General features: G+C 31.5%; 1 protein-coding gene across 1 annotated transcript; it reads right to left on the bottom strand.

Moving 5' to 3' along the window:
• Positions 1 to 450: 450 nt before the first annotated feature.
• On the bottom strand, positions 451 to 8,871 carry LOC130654887 (transcriptional enhancer factor TEF-1-like). Its single transcript, XM_057457539.1, has 11 exons — positions 8,707 to 8,871; positions 8,254 to 8,442; positions 5,425 to 5,489; positions 4,824 to 4,859; positions 3,866 to 4,006; positions 3,527 to 3,715; positions 3,298 to 3,444; positions 2,905 to 3,075; positions 2,748 to 2,806; positions 1,814 to 2,048; positions 451 to 1,494 (listed from the first exon to the last, which is right to left on the bottom strand). Exons 2-11 carry the CDS (start codon positions 8,432 to 8,434, stop codon positions 1,381 to 1,383), a joined length of 1,338 nt encoding a protein of 445 aa, XP_057313522.1. The 5' UTR covers positions 8,435 to 8,442; positions 8,707 to 8,871; the 3' UTR covers positions 451 to 1,380.
• Positions 8,872 to 9,980: the final 1,109 nt, after the last annotated feature.

The raw sequence follows: 9,980 nt of genomic DNA, 5'->3' as shown, positions 1-9,980 counted from the left end.
TTAGGATTTTCTCCTATAATTTGACCTAAAATCTTCTAAAATATGGATTTTTAATTCTCTAGCCACCGTGAGGCTAATATGCCATAAAAATCACACAACAATATTATTACTTCAACATTATTAATTTGTTAAAGAAAAAGGTTGTGAGAAAAAAAAATGAACATGATGATTATTATTAAAATTTCAGAAAGTAAGCCATGATAATTCTTATAAAACGAATTCTTACAAAAAAGTGTGATTTACATTTTAGAATAAAAACATCGCGATTTTTTTTGGTACATAACAAAATATAGTTGACATAAAATAATTAGACAACACTCAAAAAGTAGGTCATAGAAAATATTCTCAGGATTAAAGTGACAAGTGACGTCAGTAATTCTAAAAAAAACCCATGAAACAGACTCTTTATGCAGGGTTGTCAATCAAACGAAAGCGAAAAACAAAAACACGTTCTTTATGTTAAAATGCTCTTAGTTAAAACACTAAGTATAATAAAAACAACATATACAAACAATAATAAGATGTGAATGGAGCACTACAAATCATTTGATATTTTATAAACTTATCTCACGTGCAGTTCATATAATATTTTATCTGATCACAATTCCTGGTGTTAAAAAAAATGAGACCTTTTGTCCCCTAAATAATCAGGCGTTGTTAGATCAACAAGGTGGCCACTTATTCTTAAAAGGTAACTTCCAGGAGCGCTCCAGGAATAATTTGACAATATCAGAAGGAGTAGGTTACAAAACTTTTGAAAAACTATTTCCCAGGAGTGTATTTTAGTTACTGGAGTTTCCAGGAGTCGTGGCCACCCTGACTTTGTCAAACTATCCTACATTTACCTGACAAAATAAAAGCTTTACTTTTCTTAGTAACTCTTTAAATTTTGTGTTCGAACATATCGTGTTTTTTTATAAATCATACTAACAGAAGATCAAAATAGTCTTTTAATGAAAGTGCGACCACGGAAAAAATACACATTGCTTTCTATAAAAACTAAACAGCTAAAACCTACAGGTACAAGTTCTCTTTTAGAAAGAGTGATATTATATATAATCTTCTAATATTTACATGAAAAGTATATAAGATCTCAAAAATAGAAGTATGCGTAAAAGGCGATCAACATGGTAGAAAAATAATTTCCCTACAAATTATACATTTATTTATTTATTGTCCATCCAACGTACCAACGTACATTGATTAAAATGACTTATTTTTGGAAACGAAAAAAATATATGATAAAGACCAAAATCGTGTGCACTCGTGAAAAGATGGTCGAACGTTCCAACAACTTTACATTTCTGCATGAGTGATTCCAGTGAAGATATGCTTCAAATTTTCTCTTTTTTGATTGGGTAATATTTCGTTGAAAAGTGTTCAGTCTTTGACAAGTTTGTATATATGATGCTGAGCGCCATGCTCGCTGGATGAGACTTCGAAAACAAAAGCTAAACATAGCAACGTTTCTTGCGTGTCACGGTTGCTCACAACCTAGAATAAACAAAACTTAAAACTTAAACTTAAACTTCTACATTGAAATGTACAACCTACATTAAAATTGTCAATTGACTTTTACAAACGATAGAGTGGGAATCAATCGAGAATATGGTCGGGTTGTTTTGATTCTATCATGGATCAAATTCACTACCCGAACAGAAAGCGGTATAAGAAACAAAGCCCTTGTTTCTTAGGTCATCCCTTTACCCACACATAATCCTTACTGTACAAACGATACTTTGAATCCTCCACTGGATAGTAGGGACAGCCAATGTGAAGTTATGTAGGTATATAACGCTTGCAACATGCATACCTGTAGTATAGTGAAGTTCTCCAACACAGAGTTCATCATGAACTTTTCTGGCAAATGTTTTAATTTGTGTATAAAATTAATCATGTATTCACACATTGGCGACCGGTGTATTCGATATACAAAACGGCCGTTTTCGTATCGAGGATATTCCGTTTCGACTTTTTCGACGACTTGCTTTCCAAACGAGCATACTTTTGTTGAGCATGTGATAGTCATATTTTCTGAAGACTCATAACTAAATTCACATTAAAAAATTACAACGGAATTTAACATTTGTGTTACAAACAACTCCAAAAAACGGCGGGAAAGATGTTGGAGTGTTCGCATTCTTCTTTAAAAACATTAACTTGGCAAAGGAGGGTGACCATGCATTTAAGCACAGGATTGGCACAAAAAAGGAAAAAACACAATTCTCGAGGTTTCCCCTTACTAATCAGCAAAATTTCCTGGCCATTTTAAAATTCTATTCGAGTACATTTTGTCCACAATAATCTGCCTCAAAGAAGAGGCTATGCAAAAATTTATCAAATACGTTCGCTTGTTACGGCTCATTTAAAATTCAATTGCAATCCAAAATTATTCCCCGACTTTTCCCTGACTTATATTTTTTAACATTTTTTCCAGGTTTTTTAGATTTTTAGTGATATATAATGAACATTTTCCTACATTTTCAAGTTTAGTGACATAGTCAGGGAGAAATTAGCACCAAAAATTAGTAGTCGAGGAAATTTTAAGGGTGAAAAGTAAAATGTTTATATGCTTTTTATCACGAAGAACAAGATTAGCTTTTTGGCAGACCAGATAAAACTACTAACTTCTACTGTAAATATAATCAAAAATGAGACTATATGTTCCCCTTCTTAAGCCTAGCTTGAAGCCTAATTCTCTCTGACTAGTAACCCTGGTACAGACACTATTACACATACGAACTTACGTGCTCGACACTCCGTAAAATGTTCCACCATCATCAGAAATATTAGTATTCAAGTCAGCCTAAACAACATTTGTCTAACATTATCGAAAACAAGTTCATTACGACATTAATAAATAGCGCATATAGCATCATGGTCACATCTGCAAAAAGCACTTACCCAAAATTTCACCAAGAAGAATAATTGTGGAGGCCCTTTCTCATATAATTCCTTTAAACCACCTTTCTTCTCCGGAAATTTGTCATATATTTGTCTAATATCGATAGCTTCAATTCCAGGCTCTTCAAATGTCCTATGTGGGCCAAGGTGTACAAACAAATGTTTGTGGTACTAAAAAGAAAAAAAAAGATAATTTCGTCTTTAATTAGCAATAACACTTAAAATAAAAGCTGTTATGAAATTTATTAAAAAACTGGATTGCGACTGCATCATGGAAATAATTCTAATAAGAAGATTTTCCGGATATGTCCCTGAAATTTTCCTCAAGCATTAGCTAAACGCAGCATACTGCCTTCTGTTGTTACTAGCAAGTTGCAACAAACTGTAACTTACTGCATCTGGTTGGTCAAGTCTTTGCTGTTCGATGTAAGCAGAAAAGTCTATCAGCTTCAATGGCATCTGAACAGGAGCCTGCCTCGATTGCCAAGTTGGGCTATGCGTAGGATGAGGCAATGTTCCACTGTGTGGTAAAGAAGGTGGCTGACAAAAAAATACAATAGGTTACAACAAAATAATTTTTACTCGAAGTTTCTTTATCAAAAATTTTCGTTTACAAACTTACCAGATGGTGTCCAGGTGACGTTGGGTTAGTAGGGGATGTCAGAGTTGATGTTGGTCTCATTAATGCTCCTTGAGATATAGCAGTAGCATGAGTTATAGCACTTGCATAATATGCTCCAGCAGTTGTGTAAGGGTATGCAACAGGCGGTGGTGGTACTCCACCTTGTGGCATCCCACCAGATGGCCAGTACTAAAAAGGTAGTCAAAGTTCAGCATCGTAAAAGAAACTTTACTATTGTTAACCTACACAAACAACAGCCAAGAAATCAGGTGGTTTGTTATTTATTACTTAGTAGAAATTCACTTCTTTGCGGAAAAAGTAAAAAAAAAAGGTGCTTACACCTGGACTGATATTAAGTTCACGTTTTACGGCTATAGGGTCAACTCCATGTAGTTTGGCATGTAATGCATTTGGAGGGACAATTTGCCCTGGAGACATTGACGCCATAACTTGTAGTGCTTTGTCTTTAGAATGTGAATCCTATTGTTTTGAAGATATATACATGTTACAAAATAATTGTAATTTATACATAGAAAACAACTTTCTGACAAAAATTCTCAGAAGCAGCACATTTTTTTACCTTTGCTTTTTCAGGAATTCAAAACAGCTATTAAAAATGTTTTAAAAATCCTTTTAAAGGTTGCCACTTGATAACTTTTCCAGAAGTTATCCAGCAGCTTTCTGCCCTTTTTCCTGGAGTAATATCGTGCAACGAAAACAGAAATTTCAATGTGAAAAAAACTATACTACATACAACTATCAAAAACAAACCTAAACAGAGAAATACTTAACCCTATTCCTGCTGGGCCTTTTAGGGGTTCCTCAATGCTGGGGGGAGCTGATTCGACCCCCCATGTATAATTTTTAAATTGTTGTCTTACCTCAAGTGTTGTCCAGGTATTAATAAACAATTTGATGAAAAAAAAAATGATGAAGTCAGCATCTTCGATGATGACGTCGTCAAATTCGGTGACAGAGAAAAAAAGCTCTAACTTTAAATTTTGTTAATTGTTGTATAATAATTGCGATGAATTTAGTAACAATAATATTAGAAACACAAAATAATATAACAATATAAACTAAGAATTGACACAAAGCTTTTAAAAACATTAAAATTTTTTTTGAAAATTTTAATCAACATAAAAAAGTGTTGTCATGGAATCAGCCCCCCTCAAGCACAGTTAAAGAGGGATTTTTGGAAGTAGTGACAACAGCATTATGCACTGTGAATAAATAAAGAGAAATAGGTAGTGTTGGTAGCATTAACAGCAACCTTCACTTCAATAATAATTCTTGCCTTTCTCCTTGCAAGAACTTGGATATGACTTGAAACCTATTATAAAAATAAGAAGCACACATTATTTTCTAATTCGTACTTGTTGTGAAAGACAAAAAAATTGAGACTAGAGATTTTGCCATCTGTTTACTTGTGCTTTCTGTTGTTGTTAAATTAGCTCTCTTTACACTGAGACTGGCGCAAAAAAAAGATGTTCTATAAGGTTTGTCATGTCACTTAAAGTACTTTACAAATTTTGTGAAAATAAGGGCAAATTTAAACAATGGCCTCAAAATTGTCAAATTTTAAAGATTCGCATCAAACTGGTAGCACTGCAAAATCTTGATATAATCTATTAGGTCTATAAATTCAAATACAGACTAAGAACAATTAAACCAAAAAAGCAACATCATTTTGTTGTGTAAAATAGTTGCATTTTACAAGTATACATTTGATGATTCACAAAAACATAAAATTATAACGCACTTGCAAGACAACATTTGCAAACAGATATCATGTTCTAGGGCAAATAAAATGTGAATTTCTAAAAATTTTGACGAGCCTGATAAATTGAAGAACATTTATTAAGGTTAGAAAATCAATTTACAAGAATGCATTATACCTGTTTTCTGCTTCTGGTTTTTCCAGTTCGAAGCTTGATGTATCGAGCAATCAGTTCATTTCGTCCTATGAAACAGTAAAAATACAATCTATAATTACCCTAAAGTTCATTAACCCTCCCACCTAACAACAATTTGACTATAATTGACTTATATCATTACATTTATAGGTTGTCGCAGTCATTTACAAAATATTAAAGAGCACGTACAGGGTGTAATTCAGAAATCTAAAATAGGAGGCATTTAATCCTGGTTAGCTTCTTTAATGGATTGTGAAATTCAGAATAAATTTCAACTTAGAAATAGCTGCTTAACAGCTACTGAGAATGCTAGATTACACCCTGACGTAAGCATTTCAATGTCAAATAAAAAACAATACTCTGCTGAGATTACTGCACAGACAAACGTAAACATTATCTTTATAAAATAATTTTAGGCAAAGAAATGCTTTGTGTATATAGAAGTGTGATAAGGGAAAGTACCAATCCTTCATAACAATCCAATGGTATATCACACATTAATTTCATAAAAATAATTGTACATTAATGCTACTTTCTGTTGTCAAATGTTCAAATTATTTTTATTTTCCTTCAGTATGTTGATTCTTTTGACCCGTGTGCACTTCTGTTTGAGACAAAAATGTCATGCGTTTTTATAGGAATTTATAGGACTTTAAGATGTGTAGTAAAAACCTTGTATGGGGTATTAGTCAACTTCTCATATAATTTGGAATTCTGCATGTGCTATGTGCACATGCTATGATAAACTTCTTTTAAAGATGCCTAAATGTCAAGTCTCTAAATTTGCTGCACAAGTTCTTACTTTACATTTTTTCAAAAATTACAATTAGCTAAGTAAATGCCACTTTCCATTATTATTTGATTTATAGTGACCGAAGCAGTGATTGTCCTAGAAAAAGTAAAGTGACTACTAAGGTTTTTAATGTAGAAAAGTTTTGTTTGCTTTTTGTTTTTGGTTATTGAAAACCTAATCTATTCTGCATAGTTTTTTTTTGTTATAGAAACTTTTTTTTATGATAGCACTTTATTAAAAATCCATAGAAGATATCTTCCTGCTTGCATAGAAGGTTTAACTCGCTTCAGGCCCCCTTTTTAAATTAAAATTGTATCTATACAATATTTTTTAGATGACTATATTCATCTAAAAAATATTACAGACATGGAAATTTTTCAAGTTTAGTTACTTGTAACATTGATTATTATAAAATTGAAATTCTATAGCAATGTCATGCAAAATATAAAAATGTCTTCACCGTCTACGAAGCACCTAAACGTTTGTAGTAAAACTCTCCTTCCTTTGTTCCACTTTTAGATTGATGAACTCAAACATGCCAAAACAGTGGATATAATTTTTTCAACAGGTTTGATAAGTGGAAATAACAGTCATGACGAAACATTCATCATTACTAGTATTTTCTCTTTAGAGAAAAATGTTAAGTAAACGCTCGTTTCTGCTAAATTTTCTGTTAATAAGGTTTCACCTTATTATTTCTAATATCAATATATTCCGATTACATGTAGTGGCCATCAAGCCAACGTTACTTTTGGGGGGAGGTCCTCCTTAGTATTAAAAGTATTAGTGGCTAAAGATGACAATCAGAATGAAAGAATAACACAGCACTTGTTATTTTTACAAATAATAGTAGGCTGACATAATTCTTAATATTTGTGTTTTATGTTTCAAAGCTGAAAGCTAAGATTGCATTATTATGAAAAAGACCTATATATTCAATAAGCTTGAATAAAAAAGACAAATTAAGTATACAAAGCAAAAATAATTTATATTTAAAAATATATTATACTGTATTATTATAAGTATATACATATTATTTGGAAAATACCAATTTATGAAAGAGTGAAAAGTTTAAATGTATATACTAATGATAATAACAATTAGGGTCCAGGTTTTACAATCAAACATTATCAGGAAACAATTAATGTCTTAATGACTGACAAATATCACTTAACTAATAATCAAAATCAAAGCATGGAGAAACAAATGAAACATAACACTTGTGGTTATCTTGTTTGAAAAGAATAATAGTAACCCCTAATTTTATATTGATTTGAACACCTATTTGTATTATTCTCTGAGCTGATTCACATGCTTGAGTTTCATGAAAAATATAACCTAGAAACAGAAAACAATTAGAACATGTTGAAAAAAACATCATGAATTAAAAATTTTTTATCAACTTTAGACCTTTAATGCTCATCAATTTTTTCTCCCTAATTATTCTACATGTTGAAAAAAAAAAGATTTTAGTTGTGATAAACTTTAAAAAATGTTTAGTATTTCATTCCTGTAGTGATTTTATTGTTTTATAATAAAGTTAAAAATCAACTTGTTTTCATAACTAATAATAAATTACTGGACAATTTAAGTTAAAATTCCTTAAATACTGTGAAATAGTAGGGATACTTTAAAATATAATCTTTAGAATATTTAGAATGTCAGGGTGTATGGCTTTATTAGAATACAATATGAAGTCTTTTTATGAAGAACATATAGTGTATATATTTATAGTGTTGGGTCATGGGCAGTTTGAAAAAGCTTGTTAAAAATAAAGTATATTATTTTTTTGGTTGCTGTTTTTTATATCATTATTTCAGAAAAAACATGCTATAATGTATATATCATAATGCTGGATAACTAAGGAAATATTATATGTAGGAATATTATATATAGGAATTTAGCCAATAAAGGATTGCATTGATATATTCATACCAAGAGTTTATACATTATATATATATATATACACATAAAATGTTTTCTAGTTACAATTTTGGATGTGGAATTTGTGGACTTACCATACATTTTTCCCTCATCAGAAAGGATAATTTTTCGTCTACCACAGGGGGGATAGATAGCTAAAGCTTCTTGAAAACTTTGTTCTATGTCTGGGCTCCAAACACCCTCAGCATCTGAAGCCATTTGCTCAGGGTCTGCATTTGACACTCTGTCATTCTGATCGCGAGAATTTTCCGCCATATTGAACTCTATCAAAATAAAACACAAGTGCCATGAGCACAGATTTTTCTCTCAAAACACGTTGGATTGAAAACAATAAAACATAAAATATTTATAACTTTCGTCTAAATACGAATAAAAAACCGAAAGTAAATTCAAATAGATTCAAAATTGCTAGCTATGGGAAAAATGTTGCTAAATATTTAAGTCATGTCGGTTATATTTAAGTCTCATGGTGCGTATTAATCACGAAGTCTAGATAAAGTGAGCATAATACTAAAGTTTATACTTACCCAATATATTCTGTTACAAATAATATTATGCTATATCTAAAAACAAAAAACAAAAAATAACCATTTCGTGGTGTAAGAATTACAGAATTATATCTTCTGCTTTTGTTTTCGGAAAGAATTTTAACTATTTCTGAAAAGAATGTTCGGCGCGCCCAAAATGAACACTAAAAATTTTGATAAAATTTAATATAACCTTGGTCGCACAGGCAAACATCAATTGTGGGTTTTGTAATATATTTTAAGTAACTGTTGATAGGCCATTATATAAACAAACGATACAAAAGAGATCAAAATACATCATAGGGAATCAACACTTTCAAAGCAATTATAATAAACACGTATTGGCTCTCCATCTTACAGAGTAATTTGTTAACATGTTTTTATTTTATGCGGCAAAAGTTTTAATTGGCCCCAGTACTGAACTTTTTTTTATTAGCTTTGTATTGAGATTCCACTGTATAGAAAAATGAAATTACTAACGATTCTATTATTAGAACTAACGTTAGAGAATTATTCAATCTGATTACCATTTGCATGGAAAGTGACAACCTTGTCCAGGGCATTTTTCTCTTTTTTAAAAACCCACTGGGTACGAGGTTGGAAAAGTAGTCTAAACATAGATAGTGTTGTATTCATATTGTAAAAATTCCAAGTGCAAGCGGATTTTTGGAAAAGTTAAAAATGATGTTAGTTTTTTACGTCTATTATATATATTCTTGGAGGAAAGTCCTCTCCAAAATATATCTCCCAATCGTCAGTTGGACATTTAACATTTTTTCGAAAACGATAGTTGCCTGAAATTTTTTTTTCTTTACTTACTTTTTCTAATTTCCTGCATCTCCAATTCATTTATCGTTTTATGATAAAAAGCCTAAAATGAAATTTTATCATTTTCGAAACTCTTGTAAAGGTGTGTAAAAAGTTTTTTGACGGTAAACAGATCAGTTCATCGCAGCCGAAGCAAATTCTACTGCGCATGCGCAGCTTTATTGCCTGCGTGTTAGGAAGGCAGCGATCCGAATTTCTGCTTCGCATTCGAGCGTTATGAAATGTAATTGTATCGCAAATTGTATTGAAAATTTCTATTGCAACATGCAAAGGCGAGATGTTGTCCTTGCGACATACCTTTTTGCTGATCACCATCAACACGAGATATCACCGAAGAATGCACAGACGGAGCTTAAGTACCAACCGACTGTCGCTCATCATATCACACAGTTTTTTGTTTCTTACCTTTGATCGAATGTTGCGACTATTGGTTTCTATTAGTCGAA

Source organism: Hydractinia symbiolongicarpus, chromosome 8 (assembly GCF_029227915.1).
Source record: "Hydractinia symbiolongicarpus strain clone_291-10 chromosome 8, HSymV2.1, whole genome shotgun sequence".
NCBI classification, from domain to species: domain Eukaryota; kingdom Metazoa; phylum Cnidaria; class Hydrozoa; order Anthoathecata; family Hydractiniidae; genus Hydractinia; species Hydractinia symbiolongicarpus.
This window is presented reverse-complemented; position numbering and strand designations above follow the sequence as displayed.

Coding starts and splice junctions, on each gene's coding strand:
- LOC130654887 (XM_057457539.1), bottom strand. CDS start 8,434: ATGGCGGAAAATTCTCGCGATCAGAATGACAGAGTGTCAAATGCAGAC. Junction 4,007..4,823: donor AAGTTCTTGCAAGGAGAAAG/GCAAGAATTATT, acceptor TCAAAACAATAG/GATTCACATTCTAAAGACAA. Junction 2,807..2,904: donor TCTTCTTGGTGAAATTTTGG/GTAAGTGCTTTT, acceptor AATGTTGTTTAG/GCTGACTTGAATACTAATAT.